This window comes from Elephas maximus, chromosome 6, assembly GCF_024166365.1.
Source record: "Elephas maximus indicus isolate mEleMax1 chromosome 6, mEleMax1 primary haplotype, whole genome shotgun sequence".
Classification (NCBI taxonomy): Eukaryota; Metazoa; Chordata; class Mammalia; order Proboscidea; family Elephantidae; genus Elephas; species Elephas maximus.
In genome coordinates, this window is record NC_064824.1 from 105,514,480 (window position 1) to 105,530,898 (window position 16,419).

At 39.7% G+C, this 16,419-nt stretch overlaps 1 protein-coding gene across 1 annotated transcript in view; it reads right to left on the reverse strand.

Moving 5' to 3' along the window:
• Window positions 1–754: 754 nt before the first annotated feature.
• The window catches only part of DYTN (dystrotelin), a 59,038-nt gene continuing 43,373 nt past the window's right edge, over window positions 755–16,419 (reverse strand). The window contains exons 10-12 of the mRNA XM_049887977.1: window positions 12,702–12,861; window positions 9,925–10,423; window positions 755–858 (exon numbers count right to left, since the gene is read on the reverse strand). Coding sequence (XP_049743934.1) covers window positions 755–858; window positions 9,925–10,423; window positions 12,702–12,861 — 763 coding nt within the window. The remainder of the gene's footprint in view (window positions 859–9,924; window positions 10,424–12,701; window positions 12,862–16,419) is intronic.

Genomic DNA, 16,419 nt, shown 5'->3' on the forward strand with positions numbered 1-16,419 from the left:
CCAACAAGTGCCCATTCTCCCCAAATAGGCCCACACAGGTCCATGCAGAAGGGAAAGGTGTTCAAGATCCATGGACGGTTTATGCCTGGACAGGAGCCGCTTCTGTCCTGTGCTCCCCCAGTTAATGGAGCTAGCAAATTATCTTTTCCCCCCAGTTGGAAATTTTTTCCTTCCCCAAGGCTGGGAGGGCGGCTCCAGGTGCTCACCAGGGTCTATCTCAGGCCTAGGGATTTAGCCATTGAAGCTGGGTTGGGGGTGGAGGGGGGGCCGTGGTAAGATATACGCAAGTACTTAGCTTTTGCCGAGAGCGCCCTGCTGCTCAGGTTCCGGAGGTGTGAGTGGGCTGTGTGTCTGGCTCCTTCTCCCTGAGGAAACTGCTGCGGAATGCTAGGACCAGCCCACCACTGCCGCTGCCGCCGCTGCAACCGCCTCTCCGGGAAAGGTGCCTGACAGCTCCCGGTGATTCTGGTCCGGTAACTCCTCTCCACTTCTGAACGGCCTCTTCCTCCCCCTGCCCCTCAGTTCATTGTCTATTCTTGCCTTTGACGCTCACGGCTCCCAGCTTGTCACAAATATACTCCTTTCACTTGTTTTTTCAGGTCTTTGTTGTAAAGAGGGCTGCATGGAAGTGTCTGTCTATTCCGCCATCTTGGGTCCACCTCTTTGAATTGCCTCAAGGCCTGAGTATTTTTAACACAGATTTTGAATGCATGTTTTGTCACCAAACCAAGGGGCCTTTGGGCCTGGACTCTTTTCACTTCAAGTTGGGCAAGGTGATTTGATCAATCAGGGCAGAGAAGGCCCTGCTCACCTGCTCAGCTCCATGGTACAGATCCGTGTTTACTGAAGACTGAGGACCTAAAACCAACAAACAAGAGAGCCTTTCAGAGAAATGCACCCATAGGTTCTCAAGCTGATTTTTATAAAACTCTAGCACAGAAGAGAAAGAGAGCCCATCTCATCTCAGTTCCTAATGACAATGCCCTTTCCCTAAGCTAGCTAGCAAATAAGATGACTGTTATTTACCACGAGCAATACTATCAATTCAACTAGCTTGTGAGTTCTTAAAGGGCATTTTCTCATAGCTCTTAGCACAGATTTCAGTTGCCAGAAGCCCATTCTAAAACAGTGGTTCAAGCTCGAGTGTATTTCAGAATCACCTAGACATCTGGTTAAAACAGATTGCTAGTTCCCTGATTTATTAAGTCTTCGGTGGGGCCCCCAAATTTGTGTTTCTAACAAATTTCCAGGTGATACTGATGCTAGTGGTACAGGGACTACACTTTGAGAACCACTGCTCAATAGCTCCTTGATGAATGGTTTGAGTGGTCTCCTATGACCTATTATAATAGGGACTGTACCTTAGAAAGATCTACAATTTGGCAGTTATCAACCAAAAGCCTGATATGCATAATCTTTAACCTAATAGTTATTTTCTAAGAACTGATCCTAGAAAACATATTTACATATCAGTACAAAGAAATACTTTACAAGGATACTCACCAAAGCATTTCTGTGATAATAAAAAAATTGGATGCAACTTAATTATACAATAATAAACACATTATGGTACAATTATACCCTGGGATATCATGCAGCATTTGAAACATGACATTGCTCAGTGTCTAAAATATATTGCCAAGTGAAAAAAAACAAAAGCATAGTGTGGTGGTTAAAATTGCATGTCAACTTGGCTCGGCCATGATATTCAGTGTTTTAGCAGTTGTATAATGTTGTGATCATTTTTATAATGTTGTGATCACTTCCTTGTTGAAATTTGATACGTGATCACCCCCATGATAGAATCTGCTGAGTGGTACTGCCCTCTGCCCCGTATTTCCTTTCTGTTCAACTTGCCAAGGTTTTTAGCTTGTTCTGGATTCAGCAGCTGGCTTTTGTCATCTGATCTCTGGTTCTTCGGACTTGAGGCAACAGCTTACCTGTTGATCTTGGGATTCTTTCAGCTTCACAGCCTGCGAGGGAGTCCTACTCCCGGACCTGCCATCCTTGGGTTTGCCAGCCCCTGCAGCTACCTGAATCAGGAGAAACCTTGTGGTTTTGCCTGCCAATCTTGGGATTTGTCAACCTTCACGGCCTGTGAGCAGGAGCCCTGCACCCTGACCTAGTGATCTTGGGTTCACCAGCTTCTGCAGCTGTGTGAATTGGGAGAGGCCTCTATCCTAATCCACAGACTTGGGATGTTCCAGCCTCTGTAATCACGTGAGCTGTCACCATGATATAAATTTCTCTCAATATATTTATACACTTTACTGATTTTCCTTTTCTAGAGAACCCAGCCTAAGACATTTGGAGTGGGGTGCCTCCAGGCACTTGTCGGTGGAGCTACAGAGCTTTGGAACACTTGCCCTAGCAGGGTAGCTGTGGGTGTGAGGCCCAAGGAGCTGAGAGGCTAAGAGATCAGGAAGCAGAAGCTGAAGAGACAAGGAACACAAGAAGCCAAGATGCCTCAGTCTCAAAAGGTATGGCTATAACCTCTGGGGTTTCAAAGGGTGGAGCCATGGCCTCTGGTGTTTCTAAGGGTGGAGTTGCCACTCAGATGGACTAGGAGAATGATATTTCTAAAGCCAAGGGAGCAGAGTTGCTGTCCCAGTGGGCCTGCAAGGTAGAGCTGAAGCCCAGGGCAAAGGGGCCTTCACTCAGAATCTGGAGAGTGTGGCCAATACCTAGTGTCTGGGAGGCAAGGCCATTCTGTAAATGGTCTCAGAGAACAGAGGATGATTTTCAAAGCCTTGATGGCTAATGTAATGTGTTCTGCTTACTTGCTTGGTACCTGTTATCCCTTCTTTTCCTCCAGTTTCTGCCATTTGTAATGGAAATGTCTAGCTTGTGCTTGTTCTGCCACTGCATTTTGGAAGCAGATAACTTGTATTTTAGATTTCACAGGTGAAAAAGAACTTTTGGATTTTGGACTTAGAGCTAAGACTTTTGCTATATGATGGTGTAAATATGCTCTGCATGTTGCAAGGATGTGATTTGGGGGGCAAAGGGTGGAATGTCATGAATTGAATTATGTCCCCACCCCCCCCAAAATATGTGTATCAATTTGGCTGGGCCATGATTCCTGGTATTGTGTGATTTTCTCACATGTTGTAAATCCTGCCTCTATGAAGTTAATGAGGGAGGATGGGTGGCAGTTGTGTTAGTGAGGCAGGACTCAATCTACAAGATTGGATTGTGTTTTGAGGCAATTTCTTTTGAGATATAAAAGAGGGAAGGGAGTAGAGAGACAGAGGGATCTCATACCACCAAGAAAGCAGTACTGGGAGAAAAGCATGTCCTTTGGATCCAGGTTCCCTGCACGGAGAAGTTCCTAGATCGGGGGAAGATTGACAAGAAGGCTGACAGAGATAGAAAGCCTTCCCCTGGAGCTGATGCCCTGAATTTGGACTTTTAGCTTACTTTACTGTGAAGAAACAATTTTTTCTTTGTTAAAGCTGTCCACTTGTGGTATTTCTGTTATAGTAGCACTAAATAACCAAGTATTGTTATGGTCTAACTTATGTTGAAAAAGTGAAGACATATATATGCATAGAACACATTTTGAAAAAAAACTTACCGAACTGTTAACAGTGGTTACAACTGAGAAACAGGTGAGAGGGGTTAAGGGCACGATGATGAATTCATTTTTAAAAATTTATGTACTTCTGCATTTTAATTTTATAATGAGCATACAGTATTATATTATTTGTGTAATTAAAAACAGAAATGGCTCATCCACCCACATAAAAAAAAATAGGAAATGAAAAAATGGAAAGGCTTTTTTTGTTAGTTATATATTTTTCATTATATGATATATATTGTGCCCCCATCTGACGGTTTTCTGTTGAACATAAGAGGGAGGATCCATGTCTTTTTATTCCATCTGTCCTCTAACATCGCTCCAGGACTACAAGGACCTTGAATAAATAATATTTTACTGCCTGACTAAAACAACTTGTCCAGTGGCAAATTTATTTTAGGATAATCTGTTTCTCAGCCCACAGAGATGAAAACCTAAAATACAGCAATAGAGAAATTGGGAAGCAATAATCCATTTTACATATGGGAATTTTTCTTGTTTCTGTTTGTTTTTCTTCATAAGTTCCAGTCTCTTGAAATGTTAGAAATAGCCAAAGATACACACCTAGCACCTAGCATGTTGTCTGGCATACAGTTGGAATTCAATAAATATATAGACTGAATTAATATAGCACATAGGGTACAGTTGGAATTCAGTAAATATATAAACTGAATTAATATTGCACAAAGGGGAAGGCCTAACGCCACTCCTTGGAAGTCCTATGTAGTAGTTCTGTTCTGTCCTGTGGAGTCACTGTGAGTCAGAATTGACTCGACAGCAACTGGTTTAGTTTTTTGGTTTGAATGAGTTGTTAGATAAAAATACCTGTGACATGGACAATCCAAAGGACATCAAAATGGGAAAATAATTTGCTTGAATGTCATTAAAAATGTATGTGGTCTCTGAATGACTCAAGGATGGGAGAGGAGGCCACTAGAATGCTAGACGCTGAGGTTAAAATAATAGTTTAAAGTGACAGATCTAGGTGGGGAAGAAAGCAACAGGAATGGGTCCCTCATTTACCACCTTAGCTATGCCTAATCTCATCACCCTACTCTCCCACCCCTAGTTCCCTTCTCACTGTTGAAACTTGCAGTGACAGATGAGTGGCAAAGAGAGATGGGAAAGAATCAGGGGAAAGAATTTAGGAGATATATTCAGGGGAAATTTTACTCACAAATGGAGAGAAAATAATTTAACGAAAAAGTAAAACCAGAGATTATGTCCTTCATTTTCACCACAGAAGCAAGTAGCATTAAATATTCTTTCAAATGTAAACCTTTGCTGGAAGTTTTGATCAAATCGTTTGCTACTAATTTTCAATCCAACATTTGAAATTTAAAGAGGTTTGGAGAACCCCTTCTACATGACTTTCTCTTTTTCACTAAGCTCTCAGGGTCTCTTGAAATCCTATTATCTTATATCTTGATACTGAATCACTCTAATCAGGTCATGCCAACAACTGCCCAAACCTAACCGTCAGATTTGCTGGTTTAGTCGTGTTAAGCCTTTAAGTAACGTAAAGTTCATCTTAATTTCCAACGTGAGTTGGTTCCTTAGCAAATCTGAAATCCAAAACGGTAGTCAGCTTTGACGATAGTCATGACACTGGGTGAATACACCGGCACTCTGAGTAAATCTTAGCCTGTTACAAGCTGTAAATCTTTCTAATTTTCTCAACATCCTTCAAATTAAAAACAACAACAACAAAAAAACAACAACCTTTAACAGTAAAATGAGGAGCTCTAGTGGTGCAATGTGTAAGCACTCAGCTGCTAACTGAAAGGTCAGCAGTTCAAACCCATTAGCCGCTCATGGGAGAAAAGACCTGGTTATTTGCTCCTGTAAAGATTTGCAGTGTAGGAAACTCTATGGGGGCAGTTCTACTCTGTCCTATAGAGTTGCTATGAGTTGGAATCGACTCAGAGACATACACAACAACAACAACAACAACGGTAACATGATCAAAGGCTTCCTGCTGTTATCTGATGAATCCATGACAGAGATAAAATGAAAGTAACAAATATCTTCATTTAGCTTGTTTCCCTTTCTGATTCTTCATCAGCAAGTTTGTCATACTTTAGGCTCTGATTTAGTGCAGTTCTGGTAAACATAAATGGGTTATAGAATGTACTCTTATAATCCATATTGACAATGGCCATGTCGAGTGTGTAAACCTGATCACTATCAATACCACATTGAGTAAGGATACAAGCTTAATTAGAGAAATATCTGGCTGAGTCAGAAGTGAGACTGTTTACAAATGTAAACGGTAGCCATGAAAATTAGCATAGATTCTTATGCTTAAAGGCCTAAGAGAAATAAGACTTACATAACTTTGGTGAAGGGTAAGACGGTACACAATACTGGGGAAGCCAGCACAACTTGTCCAAAGCAAGGTCATGGAAGCTCCACAGACACATCCAAACTCCCTGAGGGACCAAATTACTGGGCTGAGGGCTGTGGGGACCATGGCCTCAGGGAACATCTAGCTTAACTGGCATAACATAGTTTATAAAGTAAATGTTCTACATTTTACTTTGGTGAGCAGTGTCTTAAAAGCTTATGGGGTCTTAAAAGCTTATGAGCGACCATCTAAGATACTCTACTGGTCTCGCCCCATCTGGAGCAAGGGAAAATGAAGAAAACCAAAGACATAAGGGCAAGATTAGTCCAAAGGACTAATGGACCACAAGTACCACAGCCTCTACCAGACTGAGTCCAGAACAACTAGATGGTGCCCAGCTACTACCATCAACTGCTTTGACAGGGATCACATTAGAGAGTACAGGAAAGAGCTGAATAAAAATGTAGAACAACATTTAAACTCACACAAAAAAGACCAGACTTACTGGTCTGACAGAGACTGGATAAATCCCAAGAGTACGGCCCCTGGACACACTTATAGCACAGTACTGAAGTCATTCCTGACATTCAGCCTTTAGCCAAAGATTAGACAGTCCCATAAAACAAAACAAGACTAAAGGGGCACACCAGCCCAGGGGCAAGGAACAAGAAGGCAGGAGGGGACAGGGAAGCTGGTAATGGGGAACCCAAGGTCGAGAAGGGGAGACTGTTGATGTGTCATGGGGTTGGCAACAAATGTCACAAAACAATATATGTATTAATTGTTTAATGAGAAACTAGTTTGCTCTGTAAACATTCATTTAAAGCACTATAAAAAGAATGTGTAAAAAAATATGGAACAAAATTCAAATTAAAAAAAAAAAAATGATCAGACTTACTAGCCTGAAAGAGTGTGGAGGAACCCCCAAGACTATTGCCCTAAGACAATCTTCTAACTTGAAACTGAAGACACTCCCAGAGGCCACCTTTCAGTTAAATAAAACCGAAAAGGAGGGACAGAGAAACCTGATGAATAGAAACAGGGAACCCAGAAGGGTGGTGGGGGAAGTGGGGGGAATGGGGAGAGTGCTGACACATTGCAGGGATTACAAGCAATGCCAGGGAACAATTTATGTATGATTTATTGATTGAAAAACTAATTCTCTATGTTAACTTTCACCTAAAGCACAATAAAATGTTAAAAAATTAAAAAAAAGACTTACTTAAAAGAAATAAGACAATAAATTCAAATCTCATCAATTAGAATTTGTTGAATCATCAAGGAATATAGAATACTATAATAACAAAATGAAAATATGCACCTTGAATCTAATATCATTGGCACATTTATATGATAACACATACTTCATGCAGAAGCATCACAGTGGTCTATTGAGATTATAAAAGATGAATTTTTTGAGGCTTATATTTTGTTTATATTTTCTACAAGATAGAATAACATTAATTTCATCTTTATAAATTACTATACCATCTGAATTTAGAAGTAAACTTTACCTTTTCATGATTTTCCTTTTAATGACAGAACAATGTGTATGTATAGGAAACACACACACACACACACACACACACACAGACAAAATTCACTGCCATCCAGTCGCTTCTGACTCATATGACCCTACAGGACAGAGTAAAACCTCTCCATAGGGTTTCCAAGGCTGTAAATGGAAGCAGACTGCCACGCCTTTCTTCTAGGAAGCAGCTGGTGGGTTTGAACTGCTGACCTTTTGGTTAGTAGCCAAGTGCTTTAACCACTGCACCACCAGGGCTTCTGTGTACGTACATAGCTATAATTACAATCGATTTTTATATGTAAAAACAAACCAAAAGGGAAACCCTGGTGGCATAGTAGTTAAGTGCTATGGTTGCTAATCAAAAGGTTGGCAGTTCAAATCTACCAGGCACTCCTTGGAAACTCTACAGGGCTGTTCTATTCTGTCCTATAGGGTCCTATGAGTCGGAATCGACTAGATTTTTATGTATAGCACTTGATAAAGTCACTTAAAATACGTACAAATCTTTTTACTTAAGGTATCAAACTGCTCAAGTGTTGGGATACTGTCTTCCAAAAATGTATAGTCGACCTACTCTCATAGGAATCTAAAATGTGCAACATAGCCTACTAACAATTTAAGGCTGAACAACATTTTAGAAATCAGCACCTTTCATAAGCTCATTTGGAGAGACAAAAACAAAAATTAAAAACAAGATGATGATGCCAAAGAGTAAAAATCTTTCCTCTAAAGCACATTTTTAAAAAAAATTTTTATTGTGCTTTAAGTGAAAGTTTACAAATCAGGTCAGTCTCTCACACAAAAACTTATATACACCTTGCTACATACTCCCAATTGTTCTCCTAGTGAGACAGCCCGCTCCCTCCCTCCACTCTCTCTTTTTGTGTCCATTTCTTCAGCTTCTAACCCCCTTACCCTCTCACCTCCCCTCCAGGCAGGACATGCCAACATAGTTAAAGCCCAATTTTTATGTGAATTTTTCCTAAAAATGTCAAGTGGATACTGACTTTGCTTTTAACACTCATCGTGACTCCAAAGACATTTGAATGGAAATAGAGTGGGTGGTATATTGGGTCAGCCTAAGAATGAGGCATAAGAAGTTTCATCCTGTCTTTGTCTCAGGCAGTTTGAGGGTTCTTCTGACACCTTTAGGACCTTGTTTCCTTCAATCCAAAAATTACAGCTCCAGCCCCATTCACCATAGCGTTCTTTAGGGTCACCAAATAATTACTTCATTGACTTGGCTCTATTATGGTCTGTATAAAATTGACATTATTATGTGCCCGTTTTACAGTTCACCTCCTCTAACACAGAAACACAGGAGAATGTTACCCTTTGTTGTATCACAAGTCAACAGAAGATCTGTGTGACAGGAAAGGCCTTAGGCTTTCTTAAAGAAATGGATACAGATATAAAGTAATAAAACTCTCTAGCTGGAAATAAGACAAAGTCACTTCAAATCAGAAGAAATAGCTATAGTAAAGTAAGGATTGAAAAAAAAAGATTTCAGAACTTAGCAATGAGTCACAGCTTATGAAAACAATGATGTTACTACCTATATGTTGTGTGTGGGCTGTATGCCACTGAGTCAATTTTGACTCACTGTGACCCTATAAAAAAAAAGAAAAAATAGGACAGAGTAATTGCCCCATAGGGTTTCCTAGGTTCTAGTCTTTACAGGAGCAGATCACCAAGTCTTTTTTCATGTACAGAGGCTGGTGGGTTCAAACCACTGCCCTTTGGGTGGATAGCAGCCAAGAGCTTAACCACTGTACCACCAGAAAAAACTAAATTAATCAATTCTCTTCTAGAAAGAGATTACCGCTCTTACTTTCATTTTTAAATGGTAACATCAGGCTGCCCAGTTATATATGAGTTGGGTCTACTGATAATAATAGTTGCAATTAACAAAATAATAAGCATTTATTGGATGCTTAATCGACTCGACAGCAGTGGGTTTGGGGATTGTGTTCCCGGCTGGCACAAATAGCTATGCTCCTGACTGCTAGCTGAAAGATTGGCAGTTCGAACCCACCCAGGTGTACCTTGGAAGACAGGCCTGGTGATCTACTTCTGAAAGGTCACAGCCTTCAAAGTCCTATGGCATAGTTCTACTCTGCACACATGGGGCCTCCATGAATTGGAATCGACTTGACAGCAACCAACGACAACTATGTACCAGGTGCTATACTAACGTCTTACATGGTTTATCATTTTTAATGCTCACAAAAACTGTCTTATATGGTTTATCACTTTTAATGCTCACAATAATTTGATGAATTGGGAAATTCTAGAATGTAGACAAACAAGTTCAGAGATGCTACTGACATTGAAAAGATTCAGAACTCTGCTACTCACCAAATGAGTTGTAGCTGTTGGGCTGATCTGGCATGCTGTGAAACCATGTTTGAAAAGACAGCCTTATTTCCTGGCCATTACTGCCTCTGCTGACTGTGAAAACCTTACCTGATGGCATTTCGAGAGTGAAGGCATCCATACATTTTGATAGCAGTTCTTGCAGTTCCTCTTCCTCCAACTCATCCTTCCTCTCCTCGATGTTAGTGGTCTCTTTCCTTTCAGCAGGAGCCAGAGCAGGACTGCTGATTTCAGCAGGGATAAATTGGGGGATGTCCAGCAGCAACCCCTCCTGAGCACTGGGTAGGCTTTGCTTCATCATCTTTTGGGCTTGGTTTTGTGCCCTGCTGCTTCGCACTGACCTTGGCTGCAAAATGGCCTCTGGTGGCTCTGGATTTGGTAGAGCATGCTCTGTATTTGTTTGACTTGGGTGACTTCTGCCAACAGCGGTAGAGTTAGGAAGAGGTTCCCACTCTGAGCCTTCCTCAGTGATATTCTTGATCCATGAAGAGTCTCCTTTCCTCCAAAACCTCTTAGTCAAAGAAAGGTCACTCTTCGACACCATATTTGGACAGGAAGAAGATAAAGGATCAAGTGGCTGCAACGTTGCCTAGATAAACAAGACGTTGTTTAGGAAGAAATTAATATTTATCTTACTTTTTTCATGAATGCATTAAATTCCAATATTCCAATAGAAAATTTTAATGCAAGACTTTTCTTTCTACTCTCTAAACATTGTATTATAAATCTTATTTTATGCTGTTAAATCAACATCGACTTAAAACTGTCTATGAAAGTTGGCACAGCTCAGATTCTAAAATCACAAGGAATATCACTAGGAACTTGGGGAAAATTCTATGTTGTAAGAAGTCCAGGTTCTAGAACTATCATAAGGAATTTGGGAAATATCAACATATGTTGAATCAACAGATGAAAACTGTTACAACAAAACACAGTCATAATGATCTATTTAAGTAGGTATGTTGTGAGGGGTTTCATGATACATTAAACCCAAAAACCAAAACCGTTGCTGCCGAGTCAATGCTGACTCAGAGTGACCCTATAAGACAGAGTAGAACTGCCTCACAGGGTTTCCAAGGAGTGGCTGGTGGATTTGAACTGCTGACCTTTTGGTTAGCAGCTGAGCTCTTAACTACTTCGCCACCAGGGCTCCATCATGATATGTTATAGGTATAAAATCTAAGTGGAGGTGTTACCTGTAAAACTCAGTTCTCAAAGTTTGGTCCATAGACCCCTGAGTGGGTCCCAAAACACTTTTAGAGGTCTGAGACATCAAAATTATTTTCATAATAACACTTAGACGTTCGTTATTTGCCTTTTTGTTGTGTTGACATTTGTGCTGATGTCGCAAATGCAAGAGTCAGTAAAACTGTTGGTGCCTTAGCACAAATCAAGGCAGCATCAGCAAACGGTGCTGATAGCCACGGTATTCTTCACCACCATGCAATTTCCGTTTAAAAAAAGTGCCAGTTCCACACTTGATGGAGTAGTAAAAGTTATTAATTTTATTAATAATAGCACATATCTTTCTCACATTATGGGTGATGAAATGGGAAATGTGCATAAAACATAGTCGAATACAAAACTCACCATGAGAAAAAGCATTTGTGTAAAAGAATGACTGACGGACTATGGGTACTCAGACTTGGGTATCTGGCAGACATTGTCACAAAAATGAATGAAGTGAGACTATCACTGCAAGGGAAACAATGGTATGTTTTGTAAATTATGACAGTTGACCTTTCAAACAAAAATTAGAATTTTAGAAAACTTGTATCTGCCATCCTAAGCTTGAGAGCTTTCAGATTCTTAAAGATGTTTCTGATAAGATTAGTGATGATGTTAATTGAAGGTGATTTGTTAAAATATATTGTATAATTAAATGGGTAAGTATTAGGATGTTTGGTGTGGGTCAGTGAACTAAGATTTTCTAAATGACCAGTGCATGTTGCTACAAAGTCATGGCTGGGTAGAAGATGCATTCAAAGAGCACAATAGAATACTGGGTTTTATTAAAACAGAGTGTGAAATGGATATGGTTCGGCTACCATATTGTAACTATCCTTTAAGAAACTATCATTTATTATGTTTTAGTGTAGTACCAGAGAAGAATGTCGCCAATTACCTGAAAAGGCTACTAAAGTAAACCCAAGCCCATCGCTGGCGAGTCGATTTCATCTCACAGTAAACCCTACAGGACAGAGTAAAACCACCCCATCAAGTTTCCAAGGAATGGCTGGTAGATTCTTACTGCCAACTTTTTGATTAGCAGCCAAGCTCTTAACCATTGTGCTACTAAAATATTCCTTTTTCTTTTCCAACTGCTAATAATTTGTGTGAGACCAGGTTTTCTTCATATATTTCAACCAAAACAACATCTTGCAACAGGTTGAATGCAGAAACAAATATGAGAATCTGGTCATCTTTTATTAAGCCAGATATTAAAGAGCTTTATAAAAATGTAAAATAATGCCATTCTTCTCATTGTTTTTTTAAAAAATCTAGTTTAAAAATGTTATATATATACACACACACATACATACATATATAAACTCAGTATATATGTGCACATATGTGTAATATATATGCATATATAATGGGTTTATTATTTTTATTTTAAAATTAATTTGTGAAATATTTAATAATTTCTCACTTTTAATTTTGATTTTGGTAAATAGTGATAGAACCTACAGAAGCAAAACTCCTTGGGGTTATCAAGGATTTTTAAGAATGTAAAAGATCTGAGACCCAATGTTTAGGAACCAAGGCTGTAAAGAACTTTTTCAGGATGCAGCCCTCCCTCAGGTGGGAGACAGAGGTTTGACTTCTAGGTAATCCAGCTGGCCAGTGTCTCACACATTTGATACCTGGAGATCCTCTCCCATCTGCTGTAGCTTGGTCCACAGGCTGTCCTGGTTGGTTGTGAGCTGGCGAATCTTTGTTTCGAATCTACTATTTTTTTCTTCTTGGGAGGCGCACAGTGCTTGCAATCTGTCTTTGCATCGGTTTAACTGTTTTTCAAGGAGCCTGCAAAAAGAAGGGATTTGAGTGCTTTAGAAGGGCAAGAGGCCAGCACACTAACTAGCACCCTAGCAAGATGTGCTCCACGTCTTCCCTATGGAAGCCTGCACCTCAATTATTATCTGACATTGATCAATACCATGTGAAACTGTTTGACTGTTCACTATGCACCCCTGCCCTTTCTATCCATTATTACACAATTCCACTAAGAAATTCATTGGCTGTAGATGTGTTTCAGAAAGCTCATCTTGCATGCCAAGGATTACTGTTGACAGCATACCTCTGATGGCTATTTAAATTTGAATACTGGCCTTAGGCATTATCCTTTTGTCTAGACACACTCATGTACATATCATATACATATCGTGGCTAACCACTTAACGTTTGTCAAAGACCGCAGGGAAGGAACAGTGATTCAGTTCAGGAATTGTGGGTTTTTGACTTTTCTTTCCAAGTCTAGCTGTTCACTGGTTTAAGAAAGAACCAAACAGTCTGGATAATTGTTTGAAAAGGCAGATCATGTTACTCCTCTGCTCAAAGCCCTCAGTGGCTCCCCTCCTCACGCAGCGTTAGCTGAGGTTCTTACAGAAGCCAACAAGGCCCTACATGATGACCCTACAAGATGGCTAAGTCTCCCCTTTGCCTCTCTGATCTCATCTCCTACTTCTTCCTCCTCATTCACTGCCCTTCAGTCACACAGATCTCTTTGTTATTCTTTGAACACACCAGGAATGTACCCCCTCAGAGTCTTTGTACTTTTGGTTCCCTCCTTTTCCCCCAGGTTTGCTGAGCAAACTCTTTTACTTCCTTCAAGTCTTCATTCACACGCCAAATGTATAGTGAGGTCCTTCCTGACTACCCTACTTGAAATCAATAACCCCCAAGCTCGCCCTGGCACCTACTTTCCTCTTCCTTGCTTGATTTGTGTCCATGGCCTTTAAAATTCCTAATTGCTGCAGAGTTTGAAGAGATCTTAGATTTTGGCTCGGTCACAAGCCCTCAAACTTCTAGACAGTCACGCTGTCTAGCCTACTGTATCTTACTTATTATTTTATTTTTTCTATTACTTAGGCTTATTTACCTTCAGGTCTTTTTAAAGTGTTAAAAACAGAGATGTCACTTTGAGAACTAAGGTGCCCCTGACCCAAGCCATGGTATTTTCAATTGCCTATACGCGTGTGAAAGCTAGACAGTGCATAGGGAAGACTGAAGAAGAACTGTTGCCTTTGAATCATGGTGTTGGTGAGGAATACTGAATATATCATGGACTGCCAGAAAAATGAACAAACCTGTCTTGGAAGAAGTATAGCCAGAGTGTTCCTTAGAAGCAAGGATGGAAAGACTTTGTCCCTAGAGAAGGATATCATGCTTGGTAAAGTAGAGGGTCATCAAAAAAGAGGAGGACCTTCAAACAGACGGACTGACACAGTGGCTGCAACAATGGGCTCAAATATAACAACGATTGTGAGGATGGTGCGGGACCAGTCAGTGTTTTTTTCTGTTGTACATAGTGTCGCTATGAGTCAGAACTGACTCAATGGCATCTAACAATGGCAATACTCGCTTTTAGTCTCTTTATTCCCATTAGAATATAAGTTCCAAAAGGCAAGTATTTTTTTTTTCTTTCATTTTGTTTATTGCTGTAGTATCAGACCCAGGCCTAGAAAAAATCCATGGCACATAGTACATGTACAAGCAAAATTGACTAAATTAGAGTTTTATTCTTTGATCAGCATTGTTGGTATATTTGTGCAATTTGTGCAAATCAGTCCTCTGATGTGAAATGCAACATTTCTAAATGTTCCTAATTGCTATAGAGCTTAAAGAGGCCTTGGAATTTAGTTGGGAACCCATCCAAAGGAGGATTCCCTTGAAAGATACCCTTCAAACTTCCAGACAATTACAGTCAGGGAATACAGAAATCTGACTCTAACAATCTTGATCGTGATTGGATTTTCCAGTAGATCTTTATGATAGGTTTTTCAGAAAGGAGTCATCCCAGGGTTTTACACAGCAGATAACACAGAAACATTCTCAGAAAGCCTCTCTAAGACAGTGTTCTCTGTACCCAAAGTTCTGAGCTTGCTATGGCCCTAACGATACACTCTCCTTCTCCCATGTTGTCCACCATCCCCATTACCCTGCCATTTTTTTCTTCTTTTGTTTAAAGGAGAAATTCTCACGGAGTATTTCTGAAAAACACAATTCACCTGGTGCCAATATTTCTAGCAACAGGGAGCTCAGTAGTATTCAGGCAAATCTCCACTGTCAACAAACAGTTTGGGTTATTTTAAAAATAATTTTCAGATGACCTGGAGTCTGCCTTGCTAGCCTTTTATCTCTTTATTATCTCTTATGTGTTTATTCTTGTGTAAGCGATATCTTTCCAATGTTAAAAAGAAAAGCATGGTAAAATCTTCGTAGAAAATATTCCTATAAAAGTAAAGGGAAATGCTATTGATTTGTCTTTGTTGTCAGTATTTGGGAATACACATTTGGTCCTTACCTTCTTTCCTTATGGAGAAAGTTCACGGATTCATGAGTCTTCCATAGTTCATTCCTAATGCTGACCATAGTCTAGAGAAGCAAGAAATAGAGAAAGTAAGTTTGTGGTTTGAGCTAAATCTACATTTCTAGAAATTTGTCATAGGAACACATTTTAAACAATGATTTTTTTCAAAGACACAAAAGCCTATTTTCAAAAGCGACTGGTGTTTGGGGTTATGTCGATGTTCAACGATGCAGATATTCATATGATCAAAGTCCAGTCACATGCTCTAATTTGGACGCAATAGATCTCCTCAAAAAGATTTAAAGCATAAAAGAAATGCTTTAGGTTTAAAAAATAAGTTACAATAATGTTTTGCCTGAGCTACATTGCTGCCCCAAACATGTCTTTCCCCAAAGGCATCTATAAGAAGAAATTGCAGCATTATTCACAACAGCCAAAAGGTGAAAATAGCTCCAATGTCCAAAAACATGAATGGATGAAGAAAATGTGGTATATCCGTACAATGGAATATTATTCAGTCATAAAAAGGAATAAGGAACTGATAATTGCTAAACATGGATGAACCTTGAAAACATTATGCTAAGTGAAAGAAACCAGCCACAAATGACCACATGATGTATCGTTTCATTCATATGGAAATCAAGAACAGGGAAATCTAGAGAGACAGAAAGGAGGTTAGTGGTTACAAGGGGCTGACAGTGAGGAGATGTGGGATGTGGGGGGTGATAGCTAAAGGGTACAGAGTTTCTTTTAGAGGTGATAAAAATGTTCCAAAATTAACTCTGGTGATAGTTGCACATATCTGTAAATATATTAAAAATCATTGAATTGTACACTTTAAATGGGTGAATTGTATGGTATGTGAATTGTATATCGATAAAATAAATCAATTGCCGTTGAGTCAATTCCAACTCATGGTGACTCCATGTGTCTCCTGATTTTTTTTTAAATTGTGCTTTAGATGAAAGCTTATAGCACAAATCAGTTTCTTATTCAAAAATTTATACACGAATTGTTTTGCAACATTTGGTTGCAATCCCCAGAATGTGTCA